The sequence below is a fragment of the Saimiri boliviensis genome, chromosome 7 (assembly GCF_048565385.1).
Source record: "Saimiri boliviensis isolate mSaiBol1 chromosome 7, mSaiBol1.pri, whole genome shotgun sequence".
NCBI classification, from domain to species: Eukaryota; Metazoa; Chordata; class Mammalia; order Primates; family Cebidae; genus Saimiri; species Saimiri boliviensis.
The window spans coordinates 16,969,651-16,997,329 of NC_133455.1; the positions used below are offsets into that span (position 1 = coordinate 16,969,651).

Sequence of the window (27,679 nt, forward strand, 5' to 3'; positions counted from 1 at the left end):
AATTTTAGAAACGAGGTCAGGCTGTGTTGCCCAGTCTGGTCTTGATCTCCTGGGCTCAAGCAGTCCGTATGCCTTGGCCTCCCTAAAGTTTTGGGATTACAGCTGTGAGCCACCACATTCAGCCCTCTGTTTTCAAATATATTAGAAGATTTTAATATCAGAAGTTTAAAACAATATGCTACATAGGTGTTACCAGTGGAAGAAAATTCTGGAAATAAAAGTGGGACAGTCTTTACAAATGCTGTATCACCAGCACTCTTTATGGCACAAAAGATGGTTATGTAGGAAAATACTGTACCAGTGACTGGTTTGAAGAGTGACTCAGAAGAGGTAGACTTGAAATATTGATGTAGTTTTAGAAATTTTCAACTCATTTATTTTGCTTATATTATCTGTTTTTATGTATGCATAATAGTAGAATATGATGAATATGAGTCAGTAAGTTTAAAGGAGCTCTCTGAATAATTGCAAAGTAAAAATTGTAAGTGATAACAGTGATGTTACAGTTTGTCACCTTCTCCTCTTCTCCTGGTGGTTTACAAAATAATGGTGTATCTTAAAATTGATGGTGCCTTAGGGTCAGTGAAACACATTAGGAAAGAAAAGCAAATTAATGTGAAGTGTCCTTTTTATTGAGAAATTAGCTCTCTTTCAAACCCAAAAACGTTGTACGTGAAAGATAAATGTATGAGAGGGAGCATAGATTCATGATATTTGCAGAACATTGTTGGAAATTTTGGAATCTTTTATCTTGAGCAAAGACTATCAGTTTTTAGCAGGAATGTTTTTCTGTTTGCTGTATTTTATTTCTATTTATCTTGCTATAAATAGCATAACTTTTTCAGACAGATTGCCTCAGGAAAATTTGGTAAATCAGGATTAGCCACATAGGCAGGAAGACAAAAAGTTATTTGACATAACCAAGAAAAAAAAATCCAGCTTTGTAATTTTCAAAAAGTCTAACAGATAAAAGGCCTGAATGTAGTTTTTGAAATGCTGTCTGATTTGAGAATATGGGGATACATTTTGGTATGTCAACTGGTATGGTAAAAGCATTAAACGTGCCTTGTGGATATAATGTGTGTTTTAATTCTGTTAATTTTTTTTCCTCTGAGTGTTTTTGTCAAGATAACAAGTAAAAGAGGAGTTTTTTCTTCTAGAAATGTTATTTTCATCCTTCTAATTTTTTGCTATCTTGCATTGAACTAGTGTAATTTAAAAGGAAATTAACTGTCTTCTCTAGGGCATTTTGTGTCTGTTTATATTTATGAAAAGGAATTTTAGGAACGCATGGGGCATTGTTAATACTTAAGTTGGATTCTTTTGGTGTTATAACATATTTCAATGTTGTAACATATTTCAGAGGCAAACAAGATACTTCCCAAAATGTCAAACATTAACAAAACTATAAATTCAGGAAATAAATTTGATGTTTTAGGAAGATGTAATTTCCTGACAGTTTTTCTAAAATCATATTCTTTAGACCTTCAAAACATGTAAAGACATTTGTGTAAATCTGACACTTTCGGAATTTTTTTTTCTCTTGATTTTCTCTCTAAAAACATTTTAGAACTTTGCTGTTGATTTGCGACATTCTTTTTACATTTAAGTAGGACTTTAACAAAATAAGTCTTTGTGACACCGTCGAGTAGATTAATTTGAGAATTTTAAATGATTGTAAACCTTGAAGAAGAAGATTGTAAAAATATTTATGGGAGGAGTGTTGCACCATGCCTCATATTTCAGACTTTAAAACCAGGATACATTACTTTTTTTTGTACATAATTATTTTGTAACTTTGGGCAAATACTTAAAAATACACTCTCTGTTTCAATGTGAGATTATTTAAGTCATTTAAATTAACTCATTAACTTTGCTTCAGAAAAATGTTTTTAAAGTTTCTTTTTATTTGGATGTCCTTTTTACTGGTTCTTTTTTTTCTTTTTTCTTTTTTTTTTTCAGTTGTGGAAGAAGGACTCTGGGAAAATGGCCTTTCCTATGAATGTAGGACGCTGCTCTTCAAAGCGATCCACAATCTGTTAGAAAGGTAAGAGAAGGAACAGCAGAGAGTGGTTTGCAGACAACCAAGTATATTGCTAGATACTGAGAGTTCCTATAATTTTCAAAAACTTTTCACTTGCAATGATTTATTGCGAGTATGAAAATTAAGTCATATAAATCTTTTGTTTCTCTTTCTGTTAATATAATATGAAATTTAGAGAAGTTTTTGAAAGAGTACGAAGAACTCCCATATTCCCGGCCCTTCTGCAGTGCTTTTTTTTTTTTTTAATTTATTCCCTAAACCGTTTGTACATTTGTAAACTCAAGATTGATTTCTTTTTTACTGTTAAGTATTTGGTGTATATTTCCTCATGACAAAGATATATTAGCACAGTATAATGATAAAAATTAGGAAATTTAACATTGATAAAAAGACATTATCTAACCTGTAGTTTGGGTCCCAGTTATATCTATTATAGGTTAACCTCGTAAGTGTCCATCCATGGTCATATATTAACATTTAGTGTTATGTCTCTTTAAATCTGGAACAGTTTCTTAGCCTTTCTTTTTCTTTCTTGACATTGTTATTTTTGATGAAACCAAACCTTATTACATTTCAGTTTGAGATAGTTTTCTCATGCTTAAATTCAGGTTATGCTTTTTATTAATAGTAGGAATAACATAGAAGTGGCGTTGTGTTTTCAGCAGCCTCATATGTCAGTGTTCCATTATTAGTGTGTTAGCATGTTCTGTCATGTGACTGAGGTAATTTTCTGTCAGGTTTCTCCACTGTAAATTAATAAGTATTTTCTTAACTATGATCTTTGCCAATTTTGTATTTGTAATTAATAGGTAATTTGTGGCCAGATGCAATGAGATTGTGTAATTACTCTGTTTCTCATCAAATTTTCATTTGTTTTAGCCTGCATTGGTAGTCCTTGCTTAAATCAGTTATTACCATTATGGCTATAATGTTAATTTTCAAATGCCGCCATTCTCTCTACTTTTATTAGTCAGCATCCTGTTGTAAGGAAGAGCGTTTTCATTTTCTCCCATTTTATTTCCTTATTTATCTTGTTATATAAATTTGGACCCATGGATTGTTATTTTATTCGATGGATCACAGTTAATTTTTACCATCATTTATGTTGATGCTAAAACTCTCCCAGATTGGTCAGAGGAAGCCGCTTTGTGCCGGCTCCTGTGTCCTTTAGATGGATCCCTTCACTGCTGAAACATCCCCTTACCTTCTGGCCTAGCACTAGGTTGTTTTGAGGGGATAAGTAGATGTGAAAGAATGGGTTCATTAAGAGCTTGTATGAGAAAAACTTTTTACTTCTCTTCATGAGTCTGTATGTAGTACTTTCAGGTAATCAAAGCTGAAAGGACTTTCTAGTACTATTAAGTTTCTTATTCAAACTGTTGGCTGTGATGGTTACCACTATAATGTAACTGCTTAGGATACTTGAGCTACAGTTTATATTTTATTTCAGTTACCCAGAAAGACTTTTTCCACGGAAGATTTCTCTGTTTCTCATTCTCAACTTTAGTTCCTAACTGTGATTTGGCGTAGACCTAGAGGTCATCTGTTACTAAAGCATAGTATACATGTGGCACTATTGGTTTAAGTACGAGTTAAGTACTCTTAGGTATTCTGAATAATTGGCATTTCTGTTTACCACTGTAAAACAAAACAAAGTACATACAAACTGGATCCAAGAAAATGTGGAAAACTTACTGTTTCTATAATCCTGTGCCAGCATAAAGCTCTTGGTATCCCTCCGATAATTAATGCACCTTTAAGTATAGTTCTTTTTATATAAAATTATAGGGTATCTGGAACAAAGTATATTTTAAAATTGTAGCTCACTGTGTGTGTTTTTAAAAAAATATCCTGATTTATTCCTTTCAGAAGAATATGAATAAATGCGAAGTTGAATTGTATTCTTTTAAGTTTGGTACTGGCAATAGTAGCATGTTTCTTTGTTGGGAATTAGAAAAGCAGAAAAACTGGAAGCGGGGGAAGTGTAGGTAATTCTCTTATTTTGGGCTCATGAATTCAGAATTTGTGATGGAAATTGAAGTTTAGGTCAAATTGAGCTATTATTTATTGTCAGCCTGGGCAACGTGGTGAGACCTTGTCTCTATAAAAATTTTAAAAGTTAGCTGAGCATGATGGCTTGTTCCTGTGGTCCCAGCTGCTTGGGAGGTTGAGGTGGGAGGATTGCTTGAGCCCAGGAGGTTGAAGTTGCAGTGAGTGGTGTTCATACCACCACACTCTAGCCTGGGTGACAGAGTGAGACCCTGTTTCAAAAAAAAAAAAAAAAAATTAATTATGATGTATAAAGTTTGGGATAGTTCTAAAGAACTTTGGTTTATTCCTTGGCTTTATTTCAGGGTCTGTTACTTGGACAGTTACCCTCATCTCACTAAGCCTTAGTTAACATACAGTAATTAAGTATAGGATACCATGTACCTTGAGCTTTTGCTAGATGATAAATATATATATCATATGTGCCACATAATGCCTCACATACTATTAATGTTACTAATTATTTTTACCATAAATTTTATTATTTTATGTACTTTGATTTGTATTCTTTCAAATTTCATTAAAATAGTTCCAGAGTTGTCTGTTTGAATCCTCCTACAGTAGTTAATTTTGAAACAAAACACCTTTTCTTTTAGAAAATATCAAACCACTTTTGTACAGTTTATTGGATGACTTTAGATTCTTTTGAAAAATGGTACTAATTCTCTTGTTCTTTAAGATAATAATTTTCTCTCTTTATCAAACATAACGTAACTTTGTTGTATGAAAATTACCCTGCTCATGAGATAGGAAAGCAATTTTAAATGATTATTGTTGGCTCTATTTATTCATTGTCAACAGAACTTGGAAGGGCTAATACATGTTTGCTTAACTGTGGTGGTGAATATCATGAAAATTATCCATGACTCCCCCACCTGTTTGTTTTTTAAAGCTCAGCCATCGTTAGTGTTAGTGTGTATTTTATGTGTGGTCCACCACAATTCTTCCAGTGTGACCCCAGAAAAAAGCCAAAATGTTGGACATCTATGCAACTGTTTGCTGTAATCTTTGAAAAATCTGTTTACAATATGGATTTATTGAGATACAGTTTACTATCGTATTCCTGGCAATTTTCTGTTATGCCTTTTCATTTCTATTTAGGTAAGCTGTGGATTTTGTGAGTTTCTGGTTTGAAAGCCAGAACTGAGGTTATTAAAACAGATCATCAAGGACTTTATCACTTGGAGAGTGTTTGTGTCTCCCTAGCCATTTTTCCTCAGTTTACATGTTAATAAAGCTTATGCAGTTTTTTATTATTTCCGCTTCTTATTTTTAAAGCATAAGATAGGTTTAATTAAAAGGGAATTTTATTTACTACCTTGAGAATCTCTCACAGCTAAGCAGGAGCCATATAAATTGACCGTCTTTCCAAAAGGCTGCAATTTCTATTGTATATAAAATAATGTTACTGAAGTGAGTTACTGAAAAATAATTTTACTATAGAAATTAAGGAAATTTCACACAGAATAAGATAATTTCATTTGTCATTGCTATTGATTGGTGCTGAGGTAATCTTATACTGATGCTGTGTAAGTATTTTAAATTGTATGGTAATGCGACTTCAGATATTTTAATCTTTCACTTACTCATTTCTCCTGTAACACTTCAGTATTTGTTGACACTACATTGTATATATCTAACTAGGGTCATCTGTCTATTAAAAACACTAAAAATATCACTGTTACTTACTCAAGAGCATTTTCCATAAAGATATCAGACAGAAGATAACATAGTTAGCTTTAGTTTTATGTCTCTTTCGGGGGGTACACATTTGTTTAAGTCCTTTTCTTCACTTCCTTCAGAGATAGGAGATATTTTGGGTCTCAGCTCTGCCCATTAACTGTGTGACACATGCCAGTGACTTAAGCCTGCTGAGCCCCTGTTCTTCCACCAGCAACATGGTAAAGGGTTCTTTGGCTCAGCACAGTACTTTTCTCATTGTAAGAGCTCAATAAATGGTTAACTGTTGTTGATGTTAGCTAAGAGATGTATCGATACTACCTTTTCAGAGTTGGAGATAAACATTAAAAGTCACATAATCCATTTTCCCAGCTAATTCTGGAATACCTTTCTGTAATATGTATATATATTTTCAGACAGAGTCTTGCTGTGTCACCTGGGCTGGAGTGCACTGGCACGATGTCAGCTTACTGGAACCTTTGCCTCCTGGTTTCAAGTGATTCTCTTGTCTCAGCCTCCCAAGTAGCTGGGATTACAGGCTCGTGCCACCACTCCTGGCTAATTTTTGTATTTTTAGTAGAGACGGAGTTTCACTGAGACGGAGTTTCACCATGTTGTCCGGCTGGTCTCGAACTCCTGACCTCAAGTGATCTACCTGCCTCGGCCTCCCACAGTGCTAGGATTACTGGCATGAGCCACTGCACCCGGCCTTATAATATCTTTTTTACGTTGTCATCCATCCTCATTTTGAATACATACTTCCGATTAAGTGACAACAGGTTCCCAAAGAGTTCTTTTTATCTTTAAAGAGTACTTAGTATTATAAAGGCTTATGCTGAGCAAAAATCTGTCTTCCTCTAACTTTCATTTATTTTTTAACTCTATTCTTTGGGATCATTTATAGTGCAACTAATTCTGCTTCCATGTGATGGCCTTTTTGATGTCTTGACCCTCTTGAATCTTTTTTTGTTTGTGTTATTAATATGTGGTACTGAATTCCTCACCTTTTCTTTCCAGCCTTCCAGATACCCACCCAGTTGGTCCTATTCTCTTCATTTTGGCCTGCTTCAAGATACAATAAGTGTTTTATGAAGTTTTCGGTCAGGTTAGACTCAGTTGTGCTGCAGTAACAGAAGACCTGAAAAATCCTAGTAGCTTGTACAGTAGAGGTTTATTTTGTGCTCATGTTGCATATTCACTGTGAGTCACTGATTTTAGTACTATATCTTCTTCCCTCCAGAACTCATGTTGGCAGGGCAACCTCTGGCTAAGACTTGCTGGGCCCATGCTAGAGAGCACAGAGCAGTGGTGGAGCACATGGTTGCTTATTAATGCTCAATGCTGTATCCCATTTCTGTTCACGTTTCGTTGGCCAAGACAGCACCGACCTTAAAATATAATGCATGACAAGGTATCATCTTTCAGTAGGAAGATACCAAAGTTACATGCCCTAGCTTAGTATCAGTGGGACAGGAAGGGATAGCGTGTATTTATATAGTATATACATTGGGATAGTATCCATTAGGGAAAGGAATATATCTACCATACCTCTTAATTGAGTTATCTTCCCCTTCTGATACTGTAAACTGTCTTCCAGACAGCTGGCCAGTTATGTTACTGAAACAGTTATGTTTCTGAAACACATCTATGGATATATTTATACCTGGTTTTTAAAACTTTTGTGTTTTATTGGCTTCTTTTGGTACATTTTAAATTTATAATTGTCAGAATTTCAGTATTGAGTATTTAGACATTCTGAATTTTATAGTTTTAGATCATGCAGTTATGCTTATTTTTTCTCCCTTTTGAAAAAGTAAATGTGCTTCCTGTTTTCTTAATGATCAATTATCTTTTTTATTTTTGAAAAATGCTCAGAATGATAAAATACCATTAATGTAGCTTTTACTTCCATAGAGTCTCTGCTAGTCTCCCCTACTTCTTTCCATCCCTCCCCTCTTTCTGATAATGCACCAGTTCAGATTGTTCTTCATCAGTGTTCAATTTAGGGAAATTTTGTTAGGTATTTATCATGAACTTCTCAAAGGTTGCACTTTGTATTTTAAGTTTAGATTGCCTCACACTCCTTAGGGAAAAGTACTTTGGCCATCAATAGATGATGGCAACAAACAAACAAAAATAAACCCTGCAATCATTTTTCTTCATTTGGCGTTTTTAGTATTGCAGACTTAATGGCTGTTACTTTATGTTACGATAGTTGATATAAGTTTTCATAATTTACCATATCCTTTTCATCTAACTCTATCAAAATAAAATACTGGGTGGAAAAGATTTTAAAAAGCTGGAAAATATGTGCAGTTAAAAAACTTAAAAGAGTTTTTATTATTGCTTCAGTGATTTGCACCACATGTGGTTCTTAAGAAAATCTTGCTTTTCTAGCTATGTAGATACTTAAAATGTCTGACACAGTGCTGCCAAGTTGGCATTATGTGTAGTAGTATACTTTAAATTTTCTTAACTTTTTAGAATAAAATATTTAAGTTAATTTCAATGGAAAGCTTATTTGTTTTCTCTAAAATGCAAATCTTTGCATACAAGAGAAGATTACTTGGGTCTTTTGAAGCTGTTATGCTTTACCATGTCCATACTTAACTTAGGGAGACTTTAATCTGTGGGTATCTGACATTTGTAAAACATAATGGCTCTTCAGAGCAGTCCACTGGTGCTGCTGTACTAATGGGTTGTCAGCATATTTACCCCATGGTAGTTTATAACACAGCTATAAAATTGCCTTTGGCCCAGAGCTGCTCAGTTTGCCAAGATTCAGTGTTTGAGTTAAGATATTTTACTTGGAAAGTACAATGAAAATAATGTGGGGAAAATTGGAATTATGGTAACATTAGGATATATTTGTTCCTGTCTTTCAGTGTGTTGTGTTATTGTAATAGAGTGATGCAATAGAGGTGATTATCAAAGGGCAAATAAGCAGTGTCCTTGGATGTGGTGGTTAAGGGATTTCAAAGTAACATATTCACCTGGAGCATGGTGGGACGTACCGTCCTAGTTGAAGAATGGTGATGTAACATTACAATATTGAGAGTCCTTGGGTATAATGTGATAACAGGAGCAAGAAATGAGTAATTAGTAAATTCCCATCTTATTGAAATAACTGTTTATTTCTCTAAAGGAAGTAGGAGAATGGTCTTTAGACCATAAGGAACATGTACTTTAATGAAAGAGACAGTTCAAATATTGTAGACACAAGTGACTGAAAGCACGTGTCTATTTGTAAATGTCTAGAAAGAAACATTCATCCTATGACTAATCAGTTTGTGCAGCTATTTAAATTAAAAAAAAAAAAAAATTGAACTGGGAGTAGTGGCTTGTGTCTCTTAACCCAGCTACTCAGGAGGCCGAGTCAGGACAATTGCTTGAGGCCAGGAGTTTGAAACCAGCCTGGGCAACATAGCAAGACCCATCTCTAAATAAAAATAAAAATAAGTTAAAACTAAATAAATAAAAGATAATTAAAAATTAGCTGAGTGTGGTGACATGTGCATTTGTAGTCCCAGCTATTTGTGGGGCCAAGACAGGAGGATGGCTTGAGCCCAGGAGTTTGAGGCTGTAGTGAGCTCTGATCTGCCACAGCACTCCAGCCTGTGCAGTAGAGTGAGACCCTGTCTCTAAATGTAAATAAATAAATAAATAAATAAATAATTGTATTTGGTAGTTGGAGAATGAGATTAGATGCTGAAAGTTTAAAACCAGAGGAAAGTCAGGTATGGTGGCTCAACGCCTGTAACGCCAGCGCTTTGGGAGGCCTAGGTGGGCGGATCACAAGGTCAGGAGTTGGAGACCAGTTTGACCAACATAGTGAAACCCCATCTCCACTAAAAATACAAAAAATGTAGCCGGGCATGGTGGTGGGTGCCTGTAATCCCAGTTACTCGCGAGTCTGAGGCAGGAGAATCACTTGAACCTCAGAGGCAGAGGTTGCAGTGAGCTGAGATCGTGCAATTGCACTCTAGCCTGGGCAACACGAGTGAAACTTTGTCTAAATAAATAAATAAATAAATAATCTTCTTAGAGTAATGAAAATACAGGGATCACTTGGGAAGGGTTTCTTCAGCCCCTCAATTATATGGGTTTATTTTATTTAGTTAGGAATTGGGAGCATTGTAGTTTCCAGGAAGGAGACTTGTTTGCATATATGTTTGATCTGGATTGGAATGATGAGGAAAAGGCTTTGCTGCTGATGAAGATATTCTAGTATGAAATAATACAAAATTTAGCCTATGTGAGCTGCTGTATAATTCGATGATTAATAGAAGATGTAATTTTGTTGCAGTTACTGTAGCAAAATCTATGAAAACTTAGAATAAAGCAACGCTAGTGGTGGGCTGCCTTCTATACCTCCCAACTGTCTCATCCGGGGAATGGTTTCCTAAGCTAGGCTGTGGCTGCTCTGGTGACATTTGTAATCTTCCATCAGGTCTGCCTGTGGCTTTGGGATTAGAGTTCGGGGTGCCAACTTTGGAATCAGGCTGCATTTGCACTTAATTATTCAGAGCCATATGGCACAATACAGAAACATTAGCTATACACATACACACAATCTGATTTCATCTTCATTTTTCAGCAGCTGTTTTGTTTTTGAAATAGTGATTTTGGGGAGATGGTAGGGGTTGGGAAGACAAATAATTTCCTAGTACTATTGTTTAAAGACCATTTTATAAATCTGGCACCACAGTGATCTTGCAAGATAATACTGTACTACTTCATAGCATTGTATCATATTTTGTTAGTGAAGTCGTTTAGAAAATCTCAGTAATAATGATTGGGATTACTGAGTAGAGAACTACATAATTGGTATATAGTCTTAGCACTATTTATGATTATATTGATTTGAAACAATTTTTGGCAGATGGAGTGTGCTTGCTAAGTTTATTTATTTGTGAAGTTGAGTATAAATTTTGACCCTCAAAGGTTGATAGAGTGTTTAAAAAGGGAGAAATTAAAATTCTTTTATAATTTTTATATCTTAGAATTATCTGTCATTAAGAGATTTGCAAATTATATTCTTCAAAATATAATTAAAGCATTTGGGCATCAGTGCTGCTCATACTAAATATTTTTTAGTATCTATGTGATTTTCTGCATATTTAGTATCTACTGTGATTTTAATCTTCAATGGGATATGATGGGCTATAAAGAAGTGAAATATGTAGACTTTTTTCCGCCCTCAAACGCTGACAGTCTCATTGGTGAGAATACATACACATAAAAAAATTCAAGTAACAGTACGAGATTACCCAAGTTGTGACTGTAAACCAGAAGAATACCAGCGTTACATTATGAATAGGAAAATACTCTTTGATATATGGCTTTCATTTCTCATCTATTTATTGAGCACCTTCCAGTATAAGAGTACATTTAAGCATGTTTACATATGGGCACTTAAATATTTGTTGAACATTGTCAGTGAATAAGACAGACCCCATCTGTACTCCCTAAGAACTGATAGTTTTATGGGGGAAGAAAGCAATAGAATTTGATCATTACAACTCAGTGGTGAAAGTGCTGATTTGTAGATGTTAGTGTACTGTGTAGGCTTAATCTGGGACAGAATGAATAGAATTCAAACTAGAGGAGAAAGGAGAAGTAAGAGATTTCAGGCCAAAGCAAGGTTAGTAGACATTAGTGGTATTATTTGATATGGAAATTCAGAGCTGAGGATGTGCTTCATAGTTTACCAACTCTGTGTAATTGTGTACAATGTTTTGCTCTTCCACACATTTTTCTGAGGAAGGAATTTATAATGTCTTTCATTAATTTTTGTTGTTGTTGTTTTGTTTTTGAGACAAGATCTCGCTCTGTCACTCAGGCTGTGGTGCAGGGGTGCCATCCACAGCTCACTGCAGCCTTGACCTCCTGGGCTCAAGTGATCTGTCCACCTCAGCTCCCTGAGTAGCTGGGATTACAGGTGTCAATGACCATACCCAGCTAATTTTTGTATTTTTTATAGATAAAGTGTTCCACTGTGTTGCCCAGGCTGGTATCAAACTCCTGGCCTCAAGCTGTTCTTCCACTTTGGCCCATCAGAGTGCTGGGATTATAGGCATGAGCTACCCTGCCTGGCTCATTAATTTTTTTTTTTTTTTTTTTTTGAGTCTTGCTCTTCACCCAGGCTGGTGTGCAATGGTGTGATCTTGGCTCACTGCAGCCTCCACCTCCTGGGTTTAAGTGATTCTCTTGTCCCAGCCTCCTGAGTAGCTGGCATTACAGTTGCCCATAACAACACCTGGCTAATTTTTGTATTTTTGGTAGAGACAGGGTTTCACCATGTTGGACTGGCTGGTCTCAAACTCCTGACCTCAGGTGATCCACCCACCTCGGCTTCCCAAAGTACTGGGATTACAGGGGTGAGCCTCCAAGCCCAGCCAATTTTTTGTTTATTAGTATAGATCCACGGCCCAAAAACGTTTGAGAACCAAGGACTGTGTGCCTCTATATAGTCTACTGTTGAGTCAGCATATTCCAGTGTATCAGTTAGGGCTTCTTTAGCAAGAGCACACCTCCTCCTCTCTCATTTCCTCCGGTAACCCCATGGAAATACTTTCTCTACTGCCTAATCTGGGAGGGACTGTGTATGTATTTCCCATCTCTGTCCCAGTACTTAAAAAACAGTGAAAACAATTCTATGCTGTCATGTTTTCCTTTCGTTGTGTAGGAAATCATTGATCACAGAGACACTCATTAGCAAATGAAAAATATGTGAGTTATTTGTGATTCTCATTTGGAAACACATGGTTTCAGGTTGAAGCATCGGTAGTTTCCATGGCTGTTTTGTGTATAAGTAATAACAGCTTTTTCTTGATGCTGCCTAAGAAATAAGCCCTGTAGTGGGAGCTCAGGGAGATATATTCACACAGAGTTAGCCTCTCAGATAGCATTTTCATCAGCCTTTTGCCTCTTGCTTTTGTCCTTAAGTTGTCTTGACTGTGTACTGTTCTTCCACCCTCCAGACCTTGTTTGTTTTTTCTGGAATGAAGTCAGCATATAGAATTTGTGACTTTTACATGATAGTATTGCAAATAAACTTTTACATGTTGGCCCCTTTAGTCACATATACTTTATCTGCTTTTATTTCATATTATACTCTCTATAGCCTTGGATTTTTCTTTCTGCACACTGTAAATTTATGATTTATTATTGAATACATGGTTCTTTTGAATTCTGACCTTCAAGACATAATATGAGGAAATAAAGAATTTTTAAAACAGTATTTACTAAGTGAGGATGTGTGTTAACTGGAAGACTGTTAAATGTTTGATGTGACTCCATACCTGTTATGTGCCCTATTGCTTTTATTTTCAGCATTATCAATTTAAAAATATACCTTCAATTTTATAATGGCTTTGGGAGAATAAAGAAACATTATCACATTAAATAGACCCATAATTTAGCAAGGTACGTTTGGATTTAAGAAATAGGGAAATAATTGGGAAAATGTGACAGCCTGAGAATTGGTATATGCTAGTTATTAAATGTCCTGGCTCTGCGATCAGATATACCTGGGCTTGTGTGCAGCTCTATGATTTATTATCTGGATGAAAGTCTCACTGTGCCTCGGCTGCTGCTTCTATAAAAATTGCCATTGTAACACCCATCTTTTATTATTATTACAAGAGTTAAACGAGGTACTATGCCTGGTAATCAAACCAGGTAGTAGTGGTGTAGTGATTCTGGTAGTAGTTAACTGATAATATTATTGCAGAAACTTGGTATCAAACACTAGAGTTCTAGTGGAAATATGTTTATATGTACTCTACTAAAAAATATAATTAAGTCTCCTAGCTAGTAAATAAATTGTAGAGATACTTTTTCAGTTTTGCTTCTTGAGTACTTTCTCCTCAGGTGAGTGTGCCGTATTACCTACTCTAAATTTAATGGAGTCACAGCCTTTACCCCTAAAAAGCATTTTTTCAAAACTTACAAGCTTAGAAAAACAGATTTGGTTAGTCCGAAAATGTTTTTCTTCGTTGTGAACAATGAAGATTGCAGTGGAAGTTTATTTTCAAAGTAAAGCCAGTTGAGCCCAGTGACTTTTTGGTACAGTCGTGCTCCAAATTGACTCTGCCCAAAAGGAGTTCCATTGTGGTCATCAGAAACTGTTAACATTTACTAAACCATCTAACCTGTAATGAGTTGGGTGAAGGCTTGAATTGTTTTTATCCTCCTTGATAGTATGAAAATTACAAAGGCAGAAGCCATGTACAGAATTGCCTCAGTATGGAATAAAGAATTGGTTATGTAGCTCTTTTACTGGTAAGTAGAACCTTGTATAGAAGAATTCCATTTAGTGGTCTGACATCTCTTCTTAAAAAATATGCGTCATTTCATTGAATACTGTTAGTTATAACTGTATTTCACCAGTTCCAAATGTGCATGTTTCCCCCCACATTTTTGTTTTTAAAAATCAGGTATACTTCTTACAATCTATGGCATCTACAGTCGGCCAGGTGGCAGTTAAGATACATTTGTCATTTGCCTGCATGTGAGCGAACTTGGTCATAACTCTGTATTGTTGTCACTTCAGCTGAATTGTGTATATTATTGTTACAAGAGTTGTGTTCACTTGCCATTTAACATGTCTTCAGAAAGGCATGTTAGAATATCCTGTGATTTGACATTGAAACAACATACATAAGTGACATGTAAACACAAGTGGGGCACAGCTTGTATATGAGTAAAGCAGATATTCATTATAGAAAACAAAAATTGCAATTCCTTGTTTCTCTCAAAGCCATAACCAAGTGCTTTATTGTGCCTACGAAAATAAAATAAAATACCTAAGATAAACCTGTTGTCACTGAGATCCCTGCTAAAGCATTGCCTATCACATGCCAAGCAAAAAAACAAAACAAAAAAGCAGCGTTAAAACTTGCAGGATGGGCCGGGCATGGTGGCTCATGCCTGTAATCCCAGCACTTTGGGAGGCTGAGGTGGGTCGATCACTTGAGGCCAGGAGTTCAAGACAAGCGTGACCAACATGGCGAGACCCGTCTCTACTAAAAGCACAAAGATTAGCTGAACATGGTGGTGTAGGCCCGTAATCCCAGGTACCTGGGAGACTGAGACAGGATTATCACTTGAAACTGGGAGGTGGAGGCTTTAGTGAGCCGAGATCACACCACTGCCCTCCAGCCTGGGCAGCAGAGTGAGACTCTGTCTCAAAAAAAAATAAGCCAACTTGCAAGATGTGTGTCAGTGGCTTGGAAGAATGTCTCTGAAGTTCTCTTAAGAAATGCTATATTCCTTACTATGCAGCCATAAAAAACGATGAGTTTGTGTCCTTTGTTAAGAGACATGGATGAACCTAGAAAGTGTCATTCTCAGCAAACTGACACAAGAGCAGAAAACCAAACACCGCATGTTTTCACTCATAGGCAGGTGATGAGCAATGAGAACACTTGGGCACAGGGAAGGGAACAGCACTCACGGGGTGGGGTGGGGGGATAACACCAGGAGAAATGCCTGATGTAGGCAACGGATTGGGTAGGGGGATAGAGACAGCAAACCGCCATGGCATGTATGTACCTATGCAACAGTGCTGCAGGATGCAGGACGTGCACATGTACCCCAGAGCCCAGATACAACTAAACAAAAGAAAAAAAAAAAGAAAGAAGTGCTGTGTTCCTAACATTCTTGGTGATTCAAGAATCGAATTTATGCAGAAGTGTGATTTTATTGGAAGAAATTAGGAAGTATAGATGTTTTAGAAATACATGATCAATTTATTTTGCTTGCTTTTGTTTACATTTTCTTTTTTACGTGGGCCTAAGAATCTGTGCCCAGTGCTTAAAAATTTTAAGTGATAAAACAAAATTTTGACAGTTTAATTGATGGTGGTTGGTGTTTTTATTTTTGGTGATGTATCTCATCTGGTATATTGATTCAGCAACTTTAATTTGTTATTGATACTATAAAAATAATTCTTGATGTAATTATTTTAGGTGCCTAATGGATAAGAACTTCGTTAGGATTGGGAAATGGTTTGTCCGACCCTACGAAAAGGATGAAAAACCGGTCAACAAAAGGTGAGCTTGTAGAGTGCTCTTGGCTTTTCGGCTTCTTTGGCTTTGTGGGTGGGAGAACAGCTTATTTATTTATTTATTTTCTAGTAATGTTAGTAGTTTAGGCATACTCAAATCAATTCCTGGATCACAGTGTTATTAAATACTCTATTATTAAATTACTCATGTTTAAACCACATATTATTGTACTATTTGGAATTGAGATAATTTGTTTTATTTTCTGTTTTCCTTCCTCATCTTTAACTTTTTTTTTTTTTTTTTTTTTATTAAGTCGAGATCTCATTCTGTCACCCAGGCTGGAGTGCAGTGGCGCCAGCTTGGCTCACTGCAGCCTCAACTTTCCAGGCTCAGGTGATTCTCCCACCTCAGTCTTCCAAGCAGCTGGGACCACAGGTGTGTCCCATGACACCTGGCTAATTTTTTATATTTTCAGTAGAGATGGGATTTTGCCATGCCCAGGCTCAAACTCCTGAGCTCAAGCCATCCACCCGCCTTGACACCTCCCAAAGTGCTGGGATTACAGATGTGAGCCACTGTACCTGGCCTCATTGTTAACTTTTTAAAAGTGTTATATGGCATAAGTTTAAAAAAACAGTGAAGAAATGGCAGCCATTTTTGTTGAATTCATTGGTCCCCCTTAAAGAAGGTCAACACATCCTTGATGATTGTAAAACCAAAACTTTGAATTACTTTCCTAAACAATCCTAAACTTTTAGCCTTTATATGTGTATCTTTAAATGCAATCCTTAATACTATACAGAAATGGAATTTTAGATCAACCACACCAGAATCAGAAAATAAAACCCTCAAAATTTAAAATTGACTTTGCCTACCTCTGAATGTAGCATACATGTAGTTGGACTCATAAGTGGATGGTGAATATTCATTACTGAATAGTATGGTATACAATTTAGATTTTGTTTTATTATCGGTGTACTTACCCTAAGTGTTCCAGGTACTGGGTGCAGATTAGGGCACTTGAAGGCTTAAATAATAGTTTTAAGATTAGGCCTTTTCTTTTGGTTGCAGAAAATTCAGCTGGAAACTCCTGCCTCGTTAGGAACCTTTGCTCTCCTGACTTTCTTAGTTTCTAGCAGACTTCATTAGTAGTCTTCTCGCTCAATCTGTCTGCTTTAAATCTTTAATGAAATGGGTGTGAAATCTTCTCATTAACCAGACATAATTTATGAAAATTTTCAAATCGGGTAAATTAGGGACTGGAAGTTTTATTTGTAAGAGCATCATAAACTTTTTTGAAGTATTTTCCCTTTTCAGTACATTCAAATCCTTTAAAGAGTAGTAACGTGTATGTATATGTAAAAGTCTGATTCTGTTTACAGATACTTCGACTGATGAAATGGGACTTTTTTCTTGTACATATATTGATTCAGCTTACTTACTGTGTTTCATGGGTTTTTACTTTCATTTATTTTTACTCTTTTTGAGACACGGTTTTGCTTTGTTACCCAGACGGTAGTACCAGTGGCATGATCTCGGCTCACTGTAACCTCCGCCTCCCGGGTTCAAGCGATCCTCCCATCTCATCCTCCCAAGTAGCTGGGACTATAGGCCCACACCACCACACCCAGCTCATTTTTGTATTTTTTGTAGAGACAGGGTTTTGTGCCATGTCGGCCAGGCTGGTCTTGAAGTCCTGAGCTCAAGCAGTCTACCCACCTTGGCCTCCCAAAGTGCTAGGATTGTAGGTGTGAGCCTCTGTACCTGGGCCTTTGGTTTTTACTTTTAATCTTAGCATTCTTCTTAAATTTACAGAGGACTTAAAATTAAATTTTCTGGGTGGCTTAAACTTGGCTTTTATGTTTATGACTCTTCAGAGTTAAATATGAAATGCGTAGCCCAGTGACCTTCTTTATCATTCTGAATGCGTGTGTTCATGCCTAGCATCGATTCTTGTCACTGGTCACTGGTGAGTTAACCGAGCTAGTCATAAAATATCTTTAGATTATCAAGTACGGGATGATTTGACAGCCACTTGGGGATGAAGAGGAAATGTAGAAATAAAATAGGAATTGAAGGAGTAGCAATTAGTATGATAATAGTAAAAATCATGTTAAAAAGTCAAATATAGTTATCAACCTACTTTATATAGAGGTTTTATATCTTTACACTCATTTAGGCTCCAGAAATCTTCATAACTTTAGCAAGCCTGATGTAAATAATGCATGTAGTATATTTGGGTATTTGATTTGATTTAAATGGGAGGCTGCTGCTGTCTGAGCGCTGTAATTGAATTAATTTTAGGTATTATATTCATGATTGAATATGGGACTTTGTTTTCCTACAGTGTAGAAATAGAAATTATTTTGAAACTATTTCAGAAGAACTTGTTAACAATTAGAAAAAGTTTAAACCAAAGATGAATTTCAAAAACTGGCATTTGCTTTAATAAAACTTTATTAGATTTGATGACTTTTCCTCCTTTTATTCTCTGAGTGGAAAATAGAGTCCCTTGGTAGATGTTGAAATAGGGTCTCAGTAGTCATGTCTGAGATGGACAGTTTTAAATGGGCAGCCATGCTGTGGAGGAGAGCATTTAGCATTAGAAGATAATTGGGTTCACATCTTATTCTTCCAGTTGCAGGTTAGATTTTGCATGAACCGTTTAGTTTTTCTCAACTGAACTTTTATTGTTCCTGAGTTGAAAATTGTAATTATTGTGGCAGTTTATAATTTAGTTGAGAGAAAGTAGAAATGAATTAATTTTTCTTAAGTTTAATTGTATCTTTTTTGATACATTGGTACATATCAGTTTAGTGACTAATGGGGAGGAAAACCTGTTGCCCATTGCTAAACAAATTAAATGTACGTATGTACATTTCAGAAAATCTCTTATTTCTAAGTATAGGATAATACTAGCCCATAGTATCTATATATAATATATGTAATTCTAGCATATAGATAGTGTATGCCAGTATTACTGGCATTACTGATTATTAGTATTACTGATTTATCATAATGCATATTTAGATATAATTCTAATTATAGTGATGAAAACAATACTGATGAATGAGTTCTACCTGTTAGAATAATAGCATATGATTTCTTGTGCTGTAATTTCTTTCCCTACTCCTTTAAAATTCTTATGCTATGATTTTATTTACTAATGGACTCTTGACAGAGTTCTTAATGTTTGATATGAGATGGTGTTTAGAATTCTTAGATTATTTACATATTACAAATATATGTATACGATCAGGTGTTTTCAGAAACATAGAAATTTATTCAACATAATTTTTTTCTCTATATTGACACCTTTTGTTTTGTTATTCATATCCTTGGGAAAAGAATAAGTAGAAAAGACAACTCTGGGTTTGTCCTCAAGAGTGGTAACAGCTAAAATCAAATATAAAAAATTTCTGGTTTCTAAGGTTTATCTTGAACTTGAAAAAAATAAAACTTTTGCTTTTTGTTTTAAAACCAGTGAAAAATAAATTCTTTTAAAATCATTTGGAAATTATTTTAATCATACAGGTTTTCTCTATTGGGAAAGCATCCGTTTTGTAATTTAATTTCAATCCACATTTTATTACTGGAGAATTTGAAATCTATACAGTTTAGTCTTTGAATGTTATTTTTAGCAAATAGTTTATTGCCCTTAATAAGAGTGGGCCTTTGATCTTTTCTGGTATCAGGTATACAGAAGCTAAGTTAACAAAAATAGCAACTTGCTAATTCATTTTTTGGGTTAATTTGCTGTCACCAACTCTTGGGCAAACCTACTCTTGGGTGATACTCCAGAGAGCTTCACACATTTTCAAATACTGTAATTACTTCTGTATGTGCTGATAGCACATGTGCACACACACACATGCCCACACACATATACACAGACACCCTGAAAGTATATTACTTTAACTATGTTTTTATCTTTTCTCCTCTTAATTCTGGACTTTTTAAAACTTCTTTTTTTAAAAAAATTTTCTTACATTACCTAACATACGTGTTTAAGAAATGTAAATACATTTTTCTATTTAATAGCAAAACATGCATTTTATGTAATAATATATTATTAGCTCATCCCAGAAATGTTTTAATGTCATAGAGCTGTTTTTAGCATTTTGAAACTTTCTTTTTATTTTTGGGAGACGGAGTTTCGCTCTTGTTACCCAGGCTGGAGTGCAGTGGCGCGATCTCGGCTCAGCGCAACCTCCATCTCCTGGGTTCAAGCAATTTTCCTGCCTCAGCCTCCTGAGTAGCTGGGACTACAGGGGTGCGCCACCATGCCCAGATAACTTTTGTATTTTTAGTAGAGATGGGGTTTCACCATGTTGACCAGGATGGTCTCGATCTCTTGACCTTGTGATTCACCCGTCTCGGCCTCCCAAAGTGCTGGGTTTATAGGCATGAGCCACCGTGCTCTAGCGAAACTTTCCTTTTCTCTCCTTTCTTCTTCCTCTTCTTTATCTTTTCACAGATAACAACCTGCTACTCCATTTTCTGAATTAATTTGCTATCACCGACTCATGGGCAAACCTGCCCTGCTCTTGGGTGGTACGCCTTCTCTCCATCCTCCTCTTTCTCCCCCAGCTCTGTTATAGCCCAGTCATCTGTGTTATTTAGCTTCTAGAGATGCCCAGATAGGAAGGCAGGGAAGGGATTCCTAGTATAGAAGGTGAGCAGACACTTAGAGTGTGAACAGTAAAGCAAGTCTCTTTCTAGTGTCTGGAAAAGTGAGATCAGTAGCTATGTATACTTTTTTTCTGTTTTCCTCATAAATTTACTTGGCACATGTGGTGTGCCTATCTGTTAACAAGGGCTTGCTGTTGGGAAGTCCACAGATGAATATTAATGAGACAATTTGGGCTTACATAATCATGCATAATAGTTTCACAGATTTTTTTTGTAGCTCTATAAAATACTTAGTCATTTTCTGCCAGTCTATCTGAGGGAGTTATAGTATTCTGCTGTTTGAATATATTTGGGAATTGTGTAAAAAGTGAGAAGAGGGATGAAGTTAGAGTCTTGAGGAACATCAACATTTGTAGAATGGGTACAGAAACAAGAATACATAAAGGAGACTGAAGAGTCAACTGGAAATGAGAACCAAGAGAGACTGGTGTTCCCAGAACCGTGGAATTCTAAAGTTTCAGGATAGATTAGCTGTATCTGCCATAGTGGCATGTAAAACATGTACTATGAAGAGTATTAGATTTGGCAATTATGTAGTCATGGTGACCATAACATGGGCAGTTTTAATCAAGTGGTGAAATTCAGATTGCAGTCACTTGCATTATAAATAGGAGTTGAAGTAAAGATACTAAATGTAGTGTTCTTGCCATATTTTTAACAAGTAGCTACAAAATGCAAAACTGTTGATTCCAGAAAGGGAGGAGACAAACACTTAATAAGGCCTTGTGATAAAGCTTAGTATTAGTAGTGGCTATAGTTTTAAAAAGTATCTTCCCTGAACCAGGTACTTTGCTTTGTAGTTTCATAAACAAACATAGGGGAATGTTAAGTTGAATGACCACTTCAGCCAAAGGTGATGATAGTTAAATATGGTATTTGCTTTCTAGATAACTTGTCATTAAAAAAAAAAAAAAACTTATAAAGTTATGACTATTAGTTTTTATGTTTCATTTGTGCTGTTAGTGGTCTAAACAGTATATGTCAACATTAGTCATTGATTATTACACTTTAAAGTAAAATATATTTAAATATATGGTGTCTATTTTCAATGAGGATCGAAAATATCTCATAGTAGAAGATATACCTTGGTTCTTAATTCTTTTTTTTTTTTGAGACGGAGTGTGACTCTTGTCACCCAGGCTGGAGTGCAGTGGTGTGATCTTAGCTCACTGCAATGTGCACCTCCCAGGTTCAAGCAGTTCTCATGCCTCGGCACCCCAAGTAGCTGGGATCACAGGCATGTGCCACCACATCTGGCTGATTTTGTATTTTTCGTAGAGGTGGGATTTCACCCAGGCTGGTCTCAAACTCCTGACCTGAGGTGATCCACCCACCTTGGGCTCCCAAAGTGCTGGTATTACCATGCCTGACCTATACCTTGTTTTTGTTTTTGTTTTTGTTTTTGTTTTGTTTTTTTTAAAGATACTAGAGAGGTTGAGTTAACTAACATTTATATAAAACCTTTTCCTGATGCACTTTTTTGGGCTCTATACAAATGTTTCTTAACATCCCTATGAACTTTTTTTGGAGAATAAGGTAGGATGATGAGAAATGAGACAGACCAGTAAGAGGAAGTAAGGTCTGGGAGGTGACCAAACAAGGCTGAAAGGCAGGTGATAGGATTGTAAGGGAATTGGAGGCGATTGAGGCATGGCTGCCTATTTGAGTCATAGTGTGCTGTCACTAAATGGGATCCTTTCTTTGAAAAGTGTGATTACACTTGGTAAAATTTTCTGACTGTGGCATCTGTGTAGCAACTTGGCAGCAGCGGGGAAAGCATTATACATTAGAATTAGATTTCAGAACATTTCTCTCTCTCTTTAGACAAGAATAATCATTTCTGAAAAGATGGTTAAGAATACAGTTCAGATTGTTGCTTTTGCTTGATTTTACACATTTTTTTCTAACATTTTTTCCTCATTAATTTAAGGAAATAATTTAAAATGTTAAAAAGATTATATAAATAAGTTATATTAAAATTACTCAGCTTAAGCTCGCCTTTTTTGTAGATGAATAAAGCAGCAGAAATAAAGTAGCTAACACAAAGCCTAACATCTGGTTGTTGTGTAATGGTGGTAGTTTGCCATTTGTAGTTAAGCTGGTAGTATTAATATTTAGAAAAAATTAAGGGTTTTTAAAAAATGATTTTGGTTATTTCTTGGACTAGAGGAAGCTTACCAATCACATATTGATGAATCAGTTTTTATATACATTAAGTAAAGTAGGTATTTCTCCTATAAATCTTTCTAAATAATGGTAATATAAGAAATGTCATATTGTATACTGATTTTACCCCTAAGATATTGACATGAGTGATTTTTTTATTTTTTATTATTTATTTATTTATTTATTTTTTTGAGACGGAGTCTCGCTCTTGTTACCCAGGCTGGAGTGCAATGGCGCGATCTCGGCTCACCGCAACCTCCGCCTCCTGGGCTCAAGCAATTCTCCTGCCTCAGCCTCCTGAGTAGCTGGGATTACAGGCATGTGCTACCATGCCCAGCTAATTTTTTTTGTATTTTTAGTAGAGACGGGGTTTCACCATGTTGACCAGGATGGTCTCGATCTCTTGACCTCGTGATCTATCCGCCTTGGCCTCCCAAAGTGCTGGGATTACAGGCTTGAGCCACCGCGCCTGGCCCTGTGATTTTTTAATTTTAAAGAAGTAGTCTTTGCTAAATGTTTGAAATCATCATCATTTTGGTATGAATTTGAAATATGGTGTTTACTAGCATTGTGGTTCTGTTGTTATCCTTTTATGGAGTCAATGGAAAAAATTTTGAAAATGCGTAATGTATATGATGACAGTATGACTGTTGTGGAGTATTAAAGGATATTATAAAAATAAAGCTTTTAAGTATGGTTTGTAGCAGTTACCTGATCTGTCTCTGAGAACTTGTCGATGACGTGTGGCTTGCATGCTTCATTTAGGATTTTAGTAACAGTTGTATAAGACTGAAGTATAATAGCTTAATATTTATGGTTAAAGAATATCATGGAAAACTGAGTGCTAAGATAAAATACACAATGTTTCTGGAAACCATAGAGCTGCCTCCTTGATAGAACGCCAGGTCTGTTGTTGTAGTCTTCTACCTGTGTCTCTTCCCTTGTTGTTTCTTTTGTGTTGAATCACTTTGCCCTTGTATGTCCTTGTGTTAGACTACTTTTGGTGAAGTACTCTCCAACAGAAGAACATAATGTGGTGTCAGTTGTGTAGGAATTGCCCAAGCATCATCTGGCATTTCTGCTCCCCAGCAGAAGCCATTTTATACCGCCACAGTTGCCCTTCACAATTCTAGCGTAGTCTAAACTCATTTTCTCTTTGTTCATGTTCTTTCTCTCCCACCCTCTCTGTCTTCCCTGGCAGTTCAAGTGAAATTTCATCTCTCTTCTTTGAGTTGCTCTCCTGAGGTAACATTTCTGTTTCTTTTAGCAGTTTACCTCTAAATTTATCAATAGCATGTTTATACTGCTGTTCTTAATGTTGTGTGTGTTTGTTTTATTTTAGTCTTCTCTTGAATTCGTACTAAAGAAGTTGAGAATATAGTCTTCTTCCTCCTTTCTCCATTCCTACACTATTGCTAAATTCAGTCTTTAATACAGAATCATTTATTTTAGTTTCCAGTGTACATCATAATTTTACCTTTTATTCTACTCAGGATCTATAATTTCCAGCACAAAAGGTATCATAGGTTGGGTTGAACTGAATGGGACTTACTTTTCCTTTGTAAATCTATTTAGTGTGTGCTAGGATCAAAATGGAAAACGAGGTTTGAAAAGAGTAATCTAACATAAAACAAAAATTGAATTATGTCATTAAAATAGAAATAGTCTCTTCACCGTTCTTATCTTGATGTTAAAAGATGATTCTTTAAACTGTATTTCATAATTATGTTAAGGTCTTTGATTCTTGTAATTATTGGTTTTGTATGGTTATTTATCAGTATTACTCATTACTGAGTGGTTTGTTCAAGTTTGAGCATTTGGGCTGTTTATGTTGCTTATTTTGGTATGAGTATTTTTTAATAGAAAGGCTACAATACTGTTGAACTTTGTCCCCTGTCATGCTGGATTGTGAATTGCAATTCTTACAGTAGAAATAGCCCCAACACATTTTGAGATCTTAAATATACTTCATATATAAAGTAGGAATTTGCACACAGAAGACCGTAGAGGGAACATTGTTAGGCAACCATTTGAGGTATAATTATTTACTCCTGAAATTGAGTAGTATTGTTTATTTAGTATTAACTGATACTGAGATTGTAGCAAAATAAAGGGACATCGTAGTATATATAATGGAAGACAATTGGCTAAAAGTATTTACACGTTAACTGAGATTTAAAAAAATGACTACATATGTAGGAGGTACTTTTTACTAAAATGAAATTGGGTTGTTGGCTTGTAAATTTTGGGATTTGTCTTAGTGATTTAAAACGTAACAGTTACAGTGTAGCATGTCATCGCCCCGCCTCTGTTTCTTCTTCTTCCTCTTCTTCCTTTTTTTTTTTTTTTTTTTTTTGGCAACAGAGTCTTGCTCTGTCACTTTGGCTGGAGTGCAATGGCTTAATCTTGGCTCACTGCAGCTTCCACCTCCAGGGTTCAAGCAGTTACCCTGCTCAGCCTCCCAAGTAACTGGGATTACAAGTGCATGCCGCTACACTTGGCCAATTTTTGTATTTTAGAATTTAAGCTTTATATCAGAAAATAGTTCACCTCTTTCAAATAAATTTTTTCTGCTAATGGTTTGTTGTGTTCTTGAATGAGTAATATTTTGTGGCTTTAATTTCATGATTGAAAAGAAATATCACACTCAGCTAGAATTCTTTAGTGAAAGAAACAAGACACTGTGATATCTTTTAACAACAGTATATGAAAATAGAAAAATTGGGATTGTATGTACTTTTACGTTTTCGACTTTACCTGCAGTCCTCCATTTACCCATTCTCTGAAAGCATATAGTACTGACTTGAACACATGAGTTTGCTAAGTTAGTAGAATGAATATGTACTGTCTTGCATTATTTCTTGATCATTTGAAGCATGTTTTGCGAGTACAAAAAGGTAAGTTACCAAAGGACACTTTAATAGTGGAAAGGCCTGCCCTTTCCCCTAACCCTTAGAAACACATGGTTCCAAAAATACCCAGTTAAAAATTGATAAAATCATTAAGTAGATTTCAAACTAGAGAATTCTTCCATTGAGGAATGTTAACACTGGTAGGTTTGAACACAGCTAAATGTTTGAAGTACAAGTATGCTCTGTAGATGCTGCAGAACCAAGAGTTCTGTATTTGTGCTTTGACCTGCTATAAAACTCAACCACTTTGTGGTACAGAGCTTTTAAAATTATTCTGGGTACATCATTGCGTAGCCTTCATTTGAGACATTGGCATCCTGGGTATTTAATCTCCTTTAACTGAGGAGGAATGCAGTACCACCTGTAACTTCTTTGAACAAGTCAGACATTTTCAGAAGCAGCTGAAGGTACTGAGGGACCAACTTGTAGCTGAGGCTAGAGTGATGCCAGGTACAGGAAGGCAGAGGAACAGGGGCCACTTGTCCTGACCCACATGATAAATACTCAGAATTCTAAATTTTTAGCTCAACAATTACGAATTTTTGTACATACATTGTTTTCAGGAAAGTGATGAACGTATGCATTATTACGAGTTTTCTTGATGGACCTGAATTTACCAACCAATAGCCTGCTCCTCTGAAAATAAATGACAGAAGTGTAGGACTTTATTACAAATCCCATTTGAATTATGCTCTTAGTGTTCGTAATAAAACTGGTCTACTCACCATATGCTATGTTTCTGCTCCTGTGCTTTTCTTTTCTAAACCCTGAGTAGGAATGAAGCTAAAGGTAATAATGGTGACATCCACTTTGTTGTGCAGGTTTTTGTTTTTGTTTTTTTGTGAGGCAGAGTCTTGCTCTGTCTCCCAGGCTGGAGTGCAGTGATGTGATTTTGGCCCACTGCACCATCCATCCCAGGTTCAAGTGATCCTTATGCCTCAGCCTCCCAAGTAGCTGGGATTACAGGCATGCACCACCACGCTCAGCTAATTTTTGTATTTTTAGTAGAGACAGTTGCTCCAGGTGGCCAGGCTGGTCTTGAACTCCTGGCCTCAAGTGATCCACCTGCCTTGACCTCCCAAAGTGCTGGGATTACAGATATGAGCCACCACTTCCTGGCCTGCACAAGATTAAATGAGATAATAAATGTAAATGAATGAATGAGTAGACAAATCTTTAAAACCCTGTTTCATAAATTTTTCCTAGGTTCTCATAGTACCTCATTGCAGTTTTATGAATCAAACCTATCAACTTGCAAAAATTAAATGATCCTAATTCAGGGATGAATTAGTAGTATGTAACTTTTTATTCTTCTTCTTCCAAATCATTTGATGTTGTTTACATATATTCACGTTCTTTGTTATATAAATCATTCATTAAAAGTGGATGGTGCAACTTCCATACCCATTCCCTCCTTTAGACCAAATATTTTCATAGGTTTGGCTTTGGTCTTATATTCATATGTAGTTGTAAAGAGGCCTTTTGACTATTAGGACTCACTACAAGTATGGAAGTCCATTTTCAGTATTTCACGCATAATACAGAGTTCTTTTCTATTTTTTTCTTTTTATAATTTAAAAAATGTGAATTGCTTCATGAATTTGCACGTCATCGTTGTGCAGGGGCCATGTTAATCTTCTCTATGTGGTTCCAATTTTAGTTTGTATGCTTCCAAGGCATACAAGAGTAAGTTCTAAATAGTACTGAGCCAAGTGTCTTTAATAGTAAGATGAGAGAGCAACTCTGGATACAAAAGGAGGCAGCCTAGGTGAAAAGCAACTTGGACAGAAGTGGATCCAGAGTCAGTTATGAGATGAGGAAAAGAGGCAAGTTTCTTACAAACCACCAACACTTACAGAATTTTGTTCTCATTTGGATGGACATGATTCAACACATCTGGAGATACATTTACTTGCTTTTTACTTTGTTTCCTCCTCACCTGTTCCTCATAAGTATATCCCCAAAAGTGAAAGTTTTTCCCCTTTTTTTCCCCTTCTTAGGCACATTTGTCACTTCTGTAGCTTGAGATGAAAAGAGTGATCTAGATAAGAATGTTTGACATGCAGTAAAAAAATATTAGGAAGGATAAGTGGAAGATTGAGAGTAAAATAAGTTGTTATCTG

General features: G+C 35.9%; 1 protein-coding gene and 1 non-coding gene across 4 annotated transcripts in view; one reads left to right on the top strand and one right to left on the bottom strand.

The window, feature by feature from the left end:
• Positions 1–27,679, top strand: part of MED13L (mediator complex subunit 13L) — a 303,530-nt gene that overhangs the window by 154,998 nt on the left and 120,853 nt on the right. For 2 of the 3 annotated variants that reach the window (XM_010342833.3, XM_074402189.1), the window contains 2 exons: positions 1,963–2,047; positions 15,748–15,831. In XM_010342833.3, coding sequence (XP_010341135.2) covers positions 1,963–2,047; positions 15,748–15,831 — 169 coding nt within the window. The remainder of the gene's footprint in view (positions 1–1,962; positions 2,048–15,747; positions 15,832–27,679) is intronic. The other variant, XM_074402190.1, reaches the window with a different exon arrangement.
• LOC120365134 (U6 spliceosomal RNA) lies at positions 27,134–27,236 on the bottom strand. The gene has a single exon (XR_005580153.1). It is a non-coding gene; the product is annotated as a U6 spliceosomal RNA (small nuclear RNA).